The sequence below is a fragment of the Lactuca serriola genome, chromosome 5, assembly GCF_051521515.1.
Source record: "Lactuca serriola cultivar US96UC23 chromosome 5, Lser_US96UC23_V15, whole genome shotgun sequence".
Lineage (NCBI taxonomy): Eukaryota > Viridiplantae > Streptophyta > Magnoliopsida > Asterales > Asteraceae > Lactuca > Lactuca serriola.
The window spans coordinates 218,713,358-218,729,314 of record NC_136412.1 but is presented as its reverse complement, the minus strand read 5'-3'; the positions used below and the strand labels follow the sequence as shown (position 1 = coordinate 218,729,314).

At 29.8% G+C, this 15,957-nt stretch overlaps 2 protein-coding genes across 3 annotated transcripts; both read left to right on the top strand.

Annotated features, from left to right (window-relative positions):
- The first annotated feature begins 1,414 nt into the window (after positions 1 to 1,414).
- Positions 1,415 to 5,018, top strand: LOC145053604 (Calcineurin-like metallo-phosphoesterase superfamily protein). Of its 2 annotated transcripts, none has more exons than XM_079001676.1 (9): positions 1,415 to 1,617; positions 1,701 to 1,751; positions 2,147 to 2,168; positions 2,337 to 2,451; positions 3,661 to 3,693; positions 3,886 to 4,011; positions 4,126 to 4,232; positions 4,323 to 4,394; positions 4,468 to 5,018. In XM_079001676.1, exons 1-9 carry the CDS (start codon positions 1,450 to 1,452, stop codon positions 4,824 to 4,826), a joined length of 1,053 nt encoding a protein of 350 aa, XP_078857802.1. In that variant the 5' UTR covers positions 1,415 to 1,449; the 3' UTR covers positions 4,827 to 5,018. The 2 variants fall into 2 exon arrangements, with proteins under 2 accessions (XP_078857802.1, XP_078857801.1); XM_079001675.1 differs by having other exon boundaries at positions 2,147 to 2,213.
- A 5,866-nt stretch (positions 5,019 to 10,884) lies between these two features.
- On the top strand, positions 10,885 to 13,165 carry LOC145053603 (uncharacterized). The gene is made up of 5 exons (XM_079001674.1): positions 10,885 to 11,565; positions 12,078 to 12,114; positions 12,241 to 12,477; positions 12,566 to 12,613; positions 12,717 to 13,165. Exons 1-5 carry the CDS (start codon positions 11,249 to 11,251, stop codon positions 12,972 to 12,974), a joined length of 897 nt encoding a protein of 298 aa, XP_078857800.1. The 5' UTR covers positions 10,885 to 11,248; the 3' UTR covers positions 12,975 to 13,165.
- Positions 13,166 to 15,957: the final 2,792 nt, after the last annotated feature.

The following is a 15,957-nucleotide window of genomic DNA, read 5'->3' as shown; positions in this document are numbered from 1 at the left end:
GTTTTCCCAAACACCCTAATAGAAAACTAACAAAGTTTTCAAAAACTCAATAATATCAAGGCAAGGGTACAACGAACCCAAATTCAAGTCAAAATGGTTTATTAACTCATATTTCAAAGCCAAATGGTTTACTAACACATAATCCAATATCGTGTTCCAATGCAAAGAATATGCTAAAAATGGTTAGCCAAATTGATCAAAGGGTCTCCAACAATTCATAATCAAACTGAGATAATTTAATCAACAATTATAATAATGCAATATGCATATATCCCATAGACAGTTAATTATACACGTTCTAAACATACACCTTGGAATTATGTAAGAACGAATCATTCTAAAAAATACATATCCCACGCCCATTCAAATGTCGCTAGGTCACTTATGAACCATCACATAAGTGTCACACTGGGAGCGGTAACCATATCATAAAGCTTGGAAATGTTTGAAAGTTAACGGAACGTGCTTGGAAATGATTGGAAGCTTTGTAGCCAGGGGCGGATCCAAGGGGATCCCAGGGTAGCTTGGATACCCGTCAATTTTTTTCGGTAGTGTAATTTTTGTTTACGTATCCCTCAAAAAAATTTCGGTATAGTGTATATATACGTATCCCTCCACTTATAAACATAAACAAATAGTTGGTTTGTTGGTTAAGGCGTTAATTTATTCAAGCAAAGGTCTTGAAGCAAAGGTCTCGAGGTCAATTCTTGCTTCTTATATATTCTTTGTTTATTTTTGTTTTATTTTCCCAGCTATTCTATCCCACATCGCTAAACACATGTAAACTCAGCCATTTTTTTCTATTATATAAACTTGTTATGCTCATGCTTTATTTGATATCTACTTTGAGTCCCACATCGATTCAAATATCAAAATATATTTCAACTTCATTTTATATAACAAGACTTGAGGTTAGCTAATGCTTCGATTAAGATTTGAGTTTAAAACCGAAACCGAACCGGGAAAACCCAAGTACCCCGGGAAAAAAATTAGGTTACCCTAAAAAAATTGGGATACCCCTTTATATTGATCCTGGCTTCGCCACTGTTTGTAGCAACATGGATCTGTGGAGACTTTGCATTAATGCTGGAAACATTAACATTTTATTTTTATGGTGTTTTAAGTTTATATATTGTTTACGTTCCAATACTTAGTCTATTTTTATGTTAAAAGGTTTATTTATAGTTGATTTATTGGTTGAGAAATAATAGCATATGATAAAATTTTCGGATATCCATATTCACATCCAAAAATTCGGATATCCAAAATTTCAGATATAAATAATACATCGAGCGGCATTTGAACACCCCTCCTATTGTATGACATAAAAAACTATTGAAGGACTATATGTAAAAGTTTCAAAGCTTGAGGGGTTTAACCGTAACATTTTTCAGATATAAGTCGTGGCAGTTTATATACGGCCGTACGACCACGAGATTACGATCCTCTATGTTCTCCGCCGCGTTGCTGCACACGCCAATTCCGACGATTCTCTTCGGTTCCTCCAGCCAATCGCCGTCGCCACCGACCTTTTCGGCGTCTTACTCTTCTAAGCTAGGCTGCAATATTCGTTTATCCATGGCCTCCTCCGTCAGGATAGTCATCGTCGGAGACGTTGTGAGCTTCGTTGTGTGTTAATTATTACGTGCTAATCGATGGATTTTTAGCTATTAATTATCTGTAATTGTTGGATTTTGAAGCATGATGATTGGAATCTCGAAGAAGATTCAAAGGCTCTTGAGCTATTGCGGGTAATTATGTCCTTCAACTGCTTTAATTTCCACATTCCATCTTTTACTAAGTTTGGCTTAATTTTGTTTTATTACAGCTCAATATGAACTAATCAACTCCTTTTTTTTCCCTAAAACAAGTATATAATTTTTATGAATTCCAAATTCGAAACGATATAAGACTGCTTGAGGTGGTTCTTATGCATATAATTCATAGTAGGAATGGATCCACAGCTACTTCTTCTGTGGATCATTCCAAACATTAATTGATTCTTTCATAAGTATTATGCATGTGTGTGGGTGTGTATTCTACCTTTGAACAAAATAACGAATTTATCTCATTTTCACTCATGAATTTATTGTTATGCTTATGCATTTTTCTATTGTTAGTTAATAGTTGTTGTTTGAAATTGCAGCCAGATTTGGTGCTATTTACAGGCAGGTTTTTCGTGCAGAGCTTTTTTTTTCTTCTAGATTTATCTGGCAAGATTTCTTTCATTTTTGCTTTCAAAGCAATTTCTTTATGAATTCAATGTCTAGTTATAATATAATCTTTATATTGGTGCTCTTTTCTTTAATCATCTTCTTCTGGTTTTCTTTGCCCAGGTGATTTTGGTAATGAAAATGTTAAACTTGTTAGAAGCATTGCAGCACTCAAAATGCCCAAAGCAGCTATTCTAGGGAACCATGATGCCTGGAATACACAAAGTTTTTCTGAAAAGTAAGTATTAGGCTAATCATTAAAGTGCAACAGCTGCCACTGGACTATAACAGGAATACCATTTTTACCACTACCGATTTTATTCCCAAATTCAGTTACTGGCCAACATTCTGGAGCTGAAAGAACCAACTTAACAATTCTGTTTGTAAAAATCATCAATATTTAAAAGGGCATTATGGTAATTTTATACCTTCTTTGAAAAGAATAAAGTGCTTGCCATACACGGGTGAAAGAAAAAAAAAAAAAAGAGGAGGGGGATTTAAAATACTGATACTAAAAGTAAAGAAACACCTATACTACTCCACAATGTCATTGGAGAAAGAAACATACACCATGGCATCCATCCCTGAATTTTGTAATTTACTGGAAATTTGGAAATGTTTCTTATACATTCATAGTGAGGTTAAAGCCTCATTTATATGAAAATATTACCTAACTAGGAAATTGAATAAAAGAAAGCATCACAATACATCATATGAGTTAAAGTCAAATTTCATCCCTAATTCAAGAAAATAGCTATGAGTTAGTACTCAATAAGCTTGAAATCATGTTATTATAGCTTCCATTCATCGCTATACACCATAAATTCGACACAAACCTCAATCACCATAGTTAGGGTTTACAACCACATCAGTTGTAATTCATAGAATTAATTAGTATATTTTGTCAACAATTATGCACCTCCAAACTCAAACAGATTATCTTTTAGATATGATAGCTCACAAAATCTTATGTTGATCAAAATACGCTTCACTAACAGTCTAACACACTCAGTACCAAATTTTAATTCTAATCAACGTGTAACAATTATATTTACTCTTAACTATATTAAAGAATATCAATCAACAACTCGAGAGATTCACAGAATACATAAGTTAGTTTTATCACACATAAGTTCATATTAACAAGAGTCAAGAGTTTGAGTATCCTCAAACTAACTCAGTTAGTTTTATATGTCAAAAACCCATCCCCAAAATCAAATACAAATTTCACACCTCAAGGGCTCAAGGACACCTTAAGGTTCAAATTTAGGTACCCATCTAATTATTTAACAATTCTTTTGTAAATAATAATAATAATTTAGACAATTTTTAATAAAATGCATTATCAACTTCTGATATATTTATCTTCATAATTTATAATTGGTATGTAAATAAAGACTAGAAAAGTAAGAAATCTTCTAACTCTGTCCATTCATTTATTTTGAAGGGGGAAAGATGCTGTCCAACTTCAGCTGGAAAGGTGAGAGCTTTACTTATTCCCAGTCTTGAAGTTTTTTATCTTATTTCTAAGCTCAAAAACGTACATGACTCAGTATTCTCATATAACAATCATGTTTAATACAATATCATATATTCTTTTTTTTTTTAAAAAAAAAAAAAGAAAAGAATCCATTGTATAATTATATTGTGACAATTGACAATTGAGATCCAGTTTTGGGGAAGAGCATGTTGGTTACCAAAGATTGGACTTCCATTCATTGAAGCTTAGTGTTGTTGGAGGACGACCCTTTTCTTGTGGAGGTGAAAGGCTCTTTAGAAAACAACTTTTGAATAAAAGGTGTGTTTGCTTTTAAGTTTTTCAGTAGGATGCTATAACACAGAAATAAATGGAAGTAGGTTGCTATTTCTTTCATTCAAACTTCTGTTGCTAATATTTGAAAGAACCTATTAGATATGGAGTTCACAACATGAACGAAAGTGCAAAGAAAATCTGTGAAGCTGCTGTAGGGACACCAAAGGATCATTCCATCATTCTTCTTGCTCACAACGGGCCCACAGGTACGCCATTTTCTCAAACATATAAATGTCGGTCTCATGGTCAAACGGTGAAAATCAATTTTGCAAAATTTTATTGTTTTGTATGTTGAGGGCTTGGGTCCAACATGAATGACATTTGTGGAAGAGATTGGGTGCGTGGAGGTGGAGACCATGGTGATCCAGGTATAGCAAACATACTTTCATTTATTAAGGGGCAAAACGGTCATTTACTCCTCTCATTAATCATGGTGTACAGATTTAGCTGTTGCTATATCTCAACTTAAAAGTAGCAGTAGCACCAAATATTCCATTCCAGTGGTTGTGTTTGGACACATGCATAAGGAGCTGGCATTTGGAAATGGTCAACGTAAAATGATTGTGGTTGGGGGTGGGGATGACAACACCATATACCTAAACGGGGCCATTGTTCCTAGGGTCAAAAGATTCTCTCACAACACACTTCGAGCCTTTACTTTAATAGACTCAAAACAAGGACAACTAGAAAAAATCACCCAAACTTGGGTTTCAGTTTCATTAACCCAAGATACCACCACTATTGAGGAGGAACATATTTTATTTACTAATAACAACATACCCACTACATCTTCTATATAATTTATGAATAAGTGAACTTTTAGGGTGTTATGATGGGCAGGTGGAGATGAGATGACATGAAAGTAGTGACCCACCTAGACAAATGTTGAAAGGTGAAATGAAAAGTATTAAAGGTGATGGGGGGGTCAATTGTGTAACTAATTTTTAAGTGTTGACTCATTCCTTTTGAATAACTACACCAACTTTACTTTACTTTTACTTTATTTCTTATTGTTTAAGTTTGATAGTACACTCTTTTTAATCATGCAAAATGTTCTTTAAAATAAGCTCATCCTCCAAGGATTTGGTAAATGGTATCTTTTTTTGTTATTGGTAATGATATTCAGAGATAATTCACCACATTGACCGACCACAAAGGAAAAACATATATTACATTGTAACAACCTATTACGGACATATAACCATGATTTTCATAAATGCATTATGAATTTCCAATACAATATTTCCGAAGTAAACATTTTCAAATACCTAATTTTGAAGAATATGTTCGAAAATCAGATTACATATCTTCCAAAACATGTGAAGCATTTTTTTTTATTCAACATCGTTTTGCATAAACAGAAGTACAATTTATCTTTGTTTTATTTTCAAAATACTTTTGTTAAAAGCGTGAAGTTAGTATCTTTAAAAAACAAGAACTAGTTCGCAAATCTAAAAAGTTATTTTCGAAACTATTTCTAAATGATATGCATTATGTTTTTTTAATAGAACAATTTGAAATCGCATGTGCATTGAAAGATTGTCAAAACAAAAGAAATATAATCCGCGAATAAAGTATTCATGTCTTTGACCTAATGTCGTTAGGTTCTTGGACTACCACCTACAACGAGAGTTAGAGGTCTTTAGGTTCTGACGCATTTTCATCCGAATTGATATCGAACGAGAAATAGATATAAATTCCTAAATTTTTGTTACTATTGTTATCTACTCTACCATCTACATACATCCAACCATGGGAAACCATCCATGTACACCCAACCATGGTTTCAGAGTTGTTTTTTAGCCTTTATTACATATTCTAAATAGTGGTCAAATCGTAGGTAAGAACCAAATTGGAAAGTTGGATTCCACATTGTTTTAGTACTTTGCGACTCCAATATTGCATATCATAATTAATTCATGCATTACAAACCATATGTAGTGCATCATTTGTTGTAACTGCTTCATAGATTTCTTCTTGGCCGAATGATTTCTCTTGTTTTGATAATCTCTTTAAAAAGGAATTTGAATAACACTTATGTGTATGTCCCAACACACCTAACTCAAAAGGTTTTAATGGCCACCTACATACATTGCAATTGGTACCATTTGGAACAACGCTCCACCATGGTCGGTACCAGAAAAATTTAAGTCGAGGCGGTTCTTGGAGTCGATACTCCTCTCTCTTTTCTCTCCTCTCAACTTGTACCTTGTACTTGTATATTTGTATCATATTATGTAGGATGGGAGGATTCCATTTCTTGGGTTGGGAGGGTTGAAAGTGAGAGAGAAGAGAAAAAAATGATATGACGCCTATGTGACATCACGTTTGGAAGGATTTTACTCCTACTATGCTAATAGACTGAAAATGTATCCTTAAGTAGATAAAAAATATAAATATTTCAAAATTATAAGATTTGAGTTCTTTATGTTACAAAATTGATTCCTTAAATCTTAATGAGTTCAAAAATTATAACACGAGTTCGCAAATTCTGATAATGTTCTTTTCGAAATTACTTTAGTCTTGTAATCAGATTTCGAAAGCCATAGGCCATTTCAACAAATCTTATTTCCGAACCATATTCCAAATTAACTTCGAAATATTTCATGCATAACCTTTTTGTCATAAATCAATTTAGGAATAAGGCCATATTTGAAAACCGTGGTCATATGTTGATATTTCCGTAATAAGTGGTCATATGTTGATTTTTCCAGGTCAACATCTCTAATATCAATTTCTTAGAAGATGGAATTTTTTTTATTTTTATTCTTATTTATTATTATTTTTTAAATTTCATTATATTAATCTTATTTACACTTCAATACCTAATAATGGCTTAATGAACTCGTTATTGTATTAAATATCGGGATGTTAGTTTGCAAAGGAATAAAAAGAAGAAACTCTTGTCATCTTTGGCTTTGTTCAAGGCATCGGCTTTTGTTAGGACACCAACTTCCATATATATATTTTTTGCTTTTTGACCTAGTCAATTTTGACCTTTTAAGTTTTAAATAAATTTAATAAGTTCTTTTTTTTTTTTTTTTTTTTTTTTTTTTTTTTTTTATAACAAATACATGTATTTTTTTTTACAAAAAGGAATTGAAGGAAGATTACAATCTACCATTTACAAACTTGAGTTACTTTCCTCTAGAATTGTGGAGTACATTTACACTTTTTAAGCTATATGTGATTTGATTTTTCTTTTGAATTATGGTGTTTTCAGGTTATATTTAACCATTTTTGTTTCTTTATCTCCAAATATAGAAAAAAATAATGCATCTTTAAATACACTCTTCAACCATCTACTTTCAACAATTAGTCTAAAAATTGGTTCAACTTTATACATACTTTATTTAGTTAGATGAATTTATTTACTAAACTGATAAATAAAAATTTCTATCTAATTTATTTATAGCTGAATACAAAATGATTAAAATTCAACATATACAACTTGAAAATCAGTAATTATGTTTCTTCATCTTTATTTTGCTTATGCCTGAGCAAGGAATTCGTAAAATTTAGTTGTTATTGCTTTCAATGGTTGTTTCGGTTTGATATCCGTCTTCAACGATCATATTTTATATTATATCGCACATTAACATTATATATTATAGTGTAGATTTTTTCCAGGGGGATGTGGTCCTATATATTTTTCGGTGTGAAATGCATGTTCGACAATTTTTTCTATATGCTTCACGCATCTTCATGAATAACCATAATTAGGCCTTGATATTATGAGTGATTTATACTAGGGTAGACTATTCCAAATATATACTATGAGATAACTAATTTATTTTCGTAAACTATTGTTGTAAGGAAAAAAATTGAAAAACTAGAGCAATTATTGTACAATCTCATTTGATCGTTTTTTTTTCCACATGGGTCCCTAAAGTAGTCTTTGGTCCACATTTAGTCCCTATTACATGCTATTGTCCATTACATGTAATTGTTTGCCCAATATAGCATATGACACGTAGATGATGATGTGGCAAGAATGTCCGTAAGGGTCCTTGAAATTGTATTTTTCCCATTTCTTTCTTTGGCCGATTTGATCTCTGCAATACCATTTCATCCTAATCGACTCGAATGAGCTACAGTAATAAAAATTGAATATTAAAGAAACTCTCCATGGAGATGTAAATGGAAAGGAATCAAAGATTAAAATTACTTGGAGTAAGAATAACATAGGTCGAAGGTTTAGGGATTGCCCTAATTGGATGGTCATGTCATCTTTCTTATTTTTTTTAATAGAATTATGTTAATTTATTATCCAATATGTAGGATCCAAGTAAGAAATACAAGTACTTCAATTGGATTGACTTCAAACTTCCACATGTGCATTATGTGGATATATGAAGAAATTGAAGGCAAAACCAATGAAGAAATGTATTTGAAGCTTAAAGGTGTGGGAAATGAGTTGACTTCATACAAAAACTAAGATTGAAAGCATGGATAAAGAAATGGCTCTACATAAGTCCAAGATTGATCTTGATCTTAAAAAATGAGAATGAAATTAGAAGACAAGAAGTCCAACATAATTAGAAGTTTATGGATTCTATTGTAGGAGTGTAATTGTAGTGATTTCCTTTTACTTATTTATGTAACCGGTTCATGTAATGTAACATGTAGTTTGATGTTAATGGAACATTTTATTTTGGTATACTTGGTTTGCCATTAAGTTCATACAAAGCACAATGCTATATGTTAAGTTATGGAGCCTGATAATCCGTTTGACTTCATAGGATAGTTTATGTATTAGTTTCGACATCGAAATTTGAAGCTGTAGAGTAGGACCAACGTTGTAGAGTGGTTACGCAATGATAAAGTAAGGATGTGGTGTCCAACATACCATAACTACGGTATCTCCACTCAACAATTACGGTATCTCGATGGGTAGCTATGGTGCCCGATCAATGTGCCAAAGTCAACGATGTTTTTTAGGCCTAGCCCACAAAAAGATTTAGGTCAACTCGTTCATATAAATATATCTCTTTGTATAAATCTAACCCTAAGATCGAAAGCATGTGTGACGACTATTATTAATTAAATTTCTTTCTATTTTTCTGTGGACATAGGTCGGTTTCTCTAATCAAGTGAAACACGTAAATCCTTATGTTTTTTATATTATCCAAATCTTTAATTGTTGTATGATTGTGTTTATGTTTATCGAAGTGCTTAATCATATTAACGGGGATAAAGATTAATCTAGACGTCTCATTGTGATAAACCAAAATATGCACATATATTAAATCTTGAAGAAATTCAAGATGCAAGACTCCAAAACAATTCATACATATGCAACATAGTTTAAGATTGATCTAAACTCAGTGTCTTAGTTCCAATGTGAAGCTAGATAATTTGAGTCCAATATGCTTCAACTATATGATCGATTATCTATGTTATGTATGAGGCCTAATGTGTCATATGCCTTAAGCATGACAAGTCGATATCATGCCCATCGGATGGCAGTCAAGAGCATTCTCAAGTATATGAGAAGAAAAGAAGACATGTTCTTGATATATTGCAGTAAAGAAGAGATAAGAGTAAAGAGTTACACTTGTGCAAGTTTTTCAAACTGAAAAAGACAATTCATGTTTACAATCAGGATTTGTGTTATTATTGAACGGAGAAATAATGATTCAATGAATTTCCAAGTTATATATTGTAACTAATTGATTTTTTAACTTATGGTAATTAATTGGTATGTATAATACCTAACCGGATATTATGATATGATTGATCTTGATATTTATGGTGATTTATTATTTTTATGACTAACTGTTTCAATTTTTTTTATCATTTTTATTATCATGTGATTCACTACAAATAACTTTTATACTTTATCAATTTGATTTTTGTGGATTATATTTAATCATTACAAATAACTTTTAAACTCTATCAATTTGATTTTTTTGGATTATATTTAATCATTTTAATTATTATAACTCGTCAACTTCCAATAATTTGGTACATTTAAAATTGATTCCTATATGTTTACCATGAGAACGAAGAGAGACATGTTTGAAATAACAATGTAAAATAGACAAAATTAACCACTAAAAGTACGTTGTTATTTGTAAAGAATTCCAAGAGAATTGGAGAGGCATCACAAAGAGGGTGTGATAGTTTCAATGGCAATCACTCAAAAAAGGATGTCATACTTAAGAACTTAGCTAGACGTAGAAGGGTAGAATCAAAAGATTGATCAAGTAGAAATTCATTTCCATAGAATTTGACATTTCTATTTTGATAACACCATGATTTGAGATTATGTAAGAAAAATATCATTTTTGATTGGAAGCATAACCCTTAAGAGTACACATGAGAGATCTATGTTCAAAATTGCTCATTGGAATTTTGGCAGAAATCATAAGCGTCCAATAATTTTGATATAAGTGTATGATATTATAGTTTTGTAAAGATACTCATGACTCATACTAAAGTTTAAGCATGATGACAAAAGTCTATTACCGATGTATATAACTATAAGAACCCTATAATCTCAAAATTGTATAGAAAAGGGAACATCATGTATGTCCGTAGATACCCTCATGATTAGATGAAAAATGAAGTTGGTTAGCAATTTTTTTTTTCATGATGTGAACAAATACTTTGTATTTTGAAAAAAAAAAAGACATTAGAGGAAGAATTTTTTTAAAAATATAAATGATTATTCTGAAAACTTTAAAAAATATAAATGGTTTTTTCTATAAATAAATAAATAAAATAAAATAGTACTTTTAGATAAATGGTTACAAATATAAATACTTTTCCAAAAATTTCTATAATTCATATAGTAACATACACATTGCTTTAAATCGTTGAAATTTAATATGATGTACAAACTTCCCTGTCGCTATTTGGCTTTACATTGGAGCTTTAATGCAACAAAGCCTGCGAAACCTAGACGAACTTTAATGCAACAAAGTCTAAAGCAAGATGACTTAAAATAGAGATCATCGCCATTGTCTATTCGTCATTATCCACATCATTCCCTGTTCATCTTTTCTTTCATAAATTTCTTCAGATCGTTTAATTTTGTCTTACGCCACTCAAACACAAAATCCACATCCAACATTTCCTATTAAAGATTTTCTTATTCAAAAATCGTTTCAATTTTCGTAAGATTTTGAGGTAAACCATTCAAACCCAGATAGAATCAGGGGTTTTTCAGTTTATTGGGCGAATTAATGATCTTCATGAGGTGGGTTTTTGTTCTTCAATGGGAAATGTAACCTCAAACGTTGCTGCAAAATTTGCATTTTTCCCACCTTACCCACCAACGTATGATGTTTTCAAAGACGAAGATGATTCAACAAATGGGGAAACAAAGCTTGTTTTTACAGGAATTACAGCAGATAGAAACGTTGATGTTCATTTGCTTGATACAAAGGGCGGGAACAAAATTGTTGCTACCTTCTGGAAACATCCTTTTGGGAGGTTCACCCTTTTGTACTCTCATGGCAACGCTGCTGATTTGGGTCAAATGAAAGAGCTCTTTCTTGAGCTTAGAGCTCACCTCAGAGTCAATATTATGAGGTATTTCAAAAATATGTTTCAGTTTTTGTAACTTTTCTTCATGTGTCTTTGTTTTTCGATTTTAGGGACGATAATCAAATGACAATTTCTCAAACTTTGATTTCTTTAATGTTTATTGTTATAGAAATAAGTTTCAATCATGTTACTACGGTTTGTTTCTTGGTTTTATTAGGGATGATAATCATGCGTATTTCTGAAACTGTGTTTATATGTGTTTGTTTCTTGGTTTTAGGGATGATAATCAAATGGGTATTTTGAAACTTCCATTTCTTAAATGTTTATAGCTGCAAAAATATGTTTCGATTGTGCTCATATGTGTTTGGTTCTTCGTTTTTGGGATGATGATCAAAATATTGGGGTTTTTAGTTAGTTTAATGTTTATTCTTAGGGTTTTTCTTGGACACCTTTATGTTTAATATATGTGTAATTGCTAGTAATAAATTAAAATTGTTTAATCATATAACAACATTTTGTGCTAATTTACTCCATCTATATATATGCTTATATTGCAGTTATGATTATTCAGGATATGGAGCCTCCACCGGCAAGGTAAGCTAAGATTCAAGATGATTTTGGTTTTGGTTTTGGTTTTGGTTTTTTCTTCCGTTATGTTACTGTTGAAGGGTATTTTAGACATTTAACCAATAATCATTTTTTTTTTTTTTGTGTTTTTAGCCATCTGAATTCAATACATACTATGACATAGAGGCTGTTTACAATTGTTTAAAAAACAATTATGGAATCAAGCAAGAAGACATGATCTTATATGGACAATCGGTTGGTAGTGGGCCCACGTTACACCTGGCTTCTCGCCTACAAAAATTGAGAGGTGTTGTTCTTCATAGTGCTATTCTTTCAGGAATACGCGTTCTCTATCCTGTCAAAATGACATTCTGGTTCGATATTTTTAAGGTAATTCCCAAATTGCCCTTCAACTATTTGTCCACCAATTCACTCGGCTTCACTTAGTTCATCCTTTTTTGTTTTGTTTTTGATACAGAATATCGACAAAGTACAGAAAGTCAACTGCCCGGTTTTGGTCATACATGTAAGTAAAGTAACTACATAAATCATATAATAGCCAAGAATCTTTTATTTTGGTTACTTTTTATGTCATTTGTTTCATTGTTGATGTTTTGAATGATATATAGGGTACAAAGGATGATATTGTTGATTTTTCACATGGGAAAAGATTATGGGAACTTGCAAAAGACAAATATGATCCATTGTGGGTCCAAGGTGGAGGCCATTCTAACCTTGAAAGTTTCCCTGAATACATAAAACACATGCGCAAGTTTATAAACACAATGGAGAAACTCTCCTCAAAGCAGAATAAACAACGCGTTTCTTCAGTCCCAAATATCAAACAAGTCAAACACAACAGATGCTTGAGATTTGGAAGAAGATGATGAAATAATGATCATGGATAATCAAATCTTTTCGTATATCTCTTTGATTCGTGTTTTTAAAAAGATCCATGTGTTTTCGTGTTTATGTTTGTGTATTTGATCACGAGTGTAATTAGATTCTTTATGGAGATGTTAGATTTGTTGTTATGGCAATGAAAATTTTAAAGTTTGAAAGCAAGATTGGAAATGAATCAAGAATGTGATGTTTTGATAAAATTTAAATAGGGTTTTTAGAGAAAACCAATCATCATTCTTATGAGTTACGAATATATTAACGAGAACAATACAAATTCTGCATGAATCAGTAACTTTGAATCGATAAGGTAATTTTTAACGATTGCACCTACTTGAGTCGATTTTAGTTATAATTTATACTGAACTGGTCAAGAGATAAAAACCATTTTATATTAAAAAATTTCAAACTTAACGGAATTCTTGGCATATTTCTTTGATCTGTCCAATTTATTACCTCTATACGCATAAAGTGTGGAATTGCATATTCTTTACAAGAGAAGAGTAATGAATTTGATAACAAAACCAATTCTGTGAGCATCATGTGCTAAAAGAATTTGAGGTCCTTAAGTGGCATTGGTAGACGGTAATTGGTAAGTCAAGATTCTTGATTTAGGCGACAAGAAATTTTGACTTTATTTATAAATTAAACAAGATTCTCAATGCATGACCTGGATTTGTTCTTCCAACTTGTGCGTCTTAAGTAACTCCCACTAACTGTGTGGCCAATCCCTGCCCATATATATATATATATATATATATATATATATATATATATATATATATATATATATATATATATATATATATATATATATATATATATAGTTATATATATACTAGTTGTGATACACGTATAATATACGGGTTGATTAAAACAAAATATTAAGTACAAATAATTAAACAACAAGTTTTATTTGAATTTGAAATTTGAAATAAGTATAATTAAAAAAAATGAAAAAATTAAATTAAAATTAAATGTTTAGTTGTCAGATCCGTATATTAAATGTGTTAATTATAACAAAATTTTAAAATGGAAGGTTTCAATTGTAAATTTAATTAAAATTGAAACTGAAGTTTGAAATTTGAAATTAATATAGTTATTATGGTATATTTAATTTATAGAAACTAAATTAATGATATATATATATATTCAATAATGATAAATGAAGTAAATGACAAGTAGAAAATAAATATCTCAAAATTATGACAAAATGACATGTGGTATAATACATGAGAGTGTGATAAGTGGCAAAAAAAAAAAAACTTTCATTTATTAGAGATGATATATATATATATATATATATATATATATATATATATACTTATGTTATTATATTCAAAGTAATTATTGTGTTATTGTATGCACAAATGTGGACAATCATTTTACTTATTTTAAGAAAATGATTAATACATATTATTTAATTAAATATAATTGAAAAATATCATCTAATTTAATTAGAAGGGTATTTTAGTCAACGTATATTTAATAAAGAAATTTACATATTTTAAGGGATTAAAGATTCTATTAATTTTAAAAATCCGATTTTACAAATTATAAAGTTTTTAGTTCGGATATTCTGACAAAATATGTTTGAGTATGTTCAAAAATAAAAATATTCTTGAACCATAAAATAATAAAAATATTCTTGAATATATTTCTTGATCATGACTTTAAAAATTTCTTGTAGAATAACAAAATTCTCGAACCATCAATTGAAGAATTAAAACAAAAATTACATTAATTCTTATAGAATACATGTAGCAATTGCTAAGAATTACATTTATTTTTAAATAATAAAACTAAAAAAACTTTCAAAACGGAAAAGAGAACATCAAAATTTAAGGACGCTAATAAATTCTAAAAGAATAATGTTGCTTAGAATCACTTTCAACTATGTCATTTTAAATGACTTAGTTTTAAACAAACAAATACAATTTCATTCTCTTAATTTTGTTTTAATATAATACCATTGAAATGAGTTAAATTATGGAATGAAAAATATCAATTGTATATTTTTTATTGCAAAACATCATTGAAGTTTATAGGGAAAATAAAAAATCAATACTTTTTAACGAATATAACTCAAATGTTGTGTCCTTCAATTGAAAAACTATATTGAATGATTTGTGAAAAACTTGATTGAGTTATTGCTTGTTCTTCTTTTATTTTTTTATTTTATTAGTTTTCATTTAAAATTTAATTGGGTTGATTAAATGGTCATGCCTTTTAATTAAGTTCTTAGACACAATTAAGAAAAAGAACATAAATTTGATGGGTTTAGTATGTCACATGATTAAGGAAGAATAGTAAACGGAATATCATGATTAGTTGATATATATATGGATCAAAACTACATAGTTTGGAGGGTTCTATATATAAACTTAGGTACATAACAACCACATATTCCCTAAGCCCTATATGTGTGTGTGTGTATATATATATATATATATATATATATATATATATATATATATATATATATATATATATATATATATATTTGAGACCATGTTAATTTTGTGAGACATGTAGATGTCATTCTAGCCATTCATCTTTGAGATCAAAAAATAAAAATAAAAAATCTAAAATGAAAAATAAAAGAAAAAATTAAAAGAATTCTTTTTTTAAAATATTATTCTTGTCATTTAATTTACCGAAAAAATTAAAAATAATAATAAAAATAAAAATTACCATTTTTTTTGAAATATATAATAGAATATTACACTGTAAATATTCAAATATAATTATTAGAATGTTACAATATTCTACTAGAATTATTAGATATGTTAAAATATTCTAATATTCTACTAAAATTGTTAGAACTGTTAGAATATTCTAATATTCTGTTAGAATTGTTTCAATATTTATAGTCTAATATTCTAGTAGAATATTTAAATATACTAACAATTTTGTTTTAATATTTATACTGTAATACTCTATTAGAATATTTCACGTATATTTAGAAAA

What these genes read in the sequence shown, in the direction of transcription:
- LOC145053604 (XM_079001675.1), top strand. Translation starts at nt 1,450, where the DNA reads ATGTTCTCCGCCGCGTTGCTGCACACGCCAATTCCGACGATTCTCTTC. An exon ending in AGGCTCTTGAGCTATTGCGG is followed by an intron (nt 1,752 to 2,146) that starts GTAATTATGTCC and finishes TTGAAATTGCAG; the next exon opens with CCAGATTTGGTGCTATTTAC. An exon ending in ACACAAAGTTTTTCTGAAAA is followed by an intron (nt 2,452 to 3,660) that starts GTAAGTATTAGG and finishes TTTATTTTGAAG; the next exon opens with GGGGAAAGATGCTGTCCAAC.
- LOC145053603 (XM_079001674.1), top strand. Translation starts at nt 11,249, where the DNA reads ATGGGAAATGTAACCTCAAACGTTGCTGCAAAATTTGCATTTTTCCCA. An exon ending in ATGGAGCCTCCACCGGCAAG is followed by an intron (nt 12,115 to 12,240) that starts GTAAGCTAAGAT and finishes TTGTGTTTTTAG; the next exon opens with CCATCTGAATTCAATACATA. An exon ending in TCTGGTTCGATATTTTTAAG is followed by an intron (nt 12,478 to 12,565) that starts GTAATTCCCAAA and finishes TTTTTGATACAG; the next exon opens with AATATCGACAAAGTACAGAA.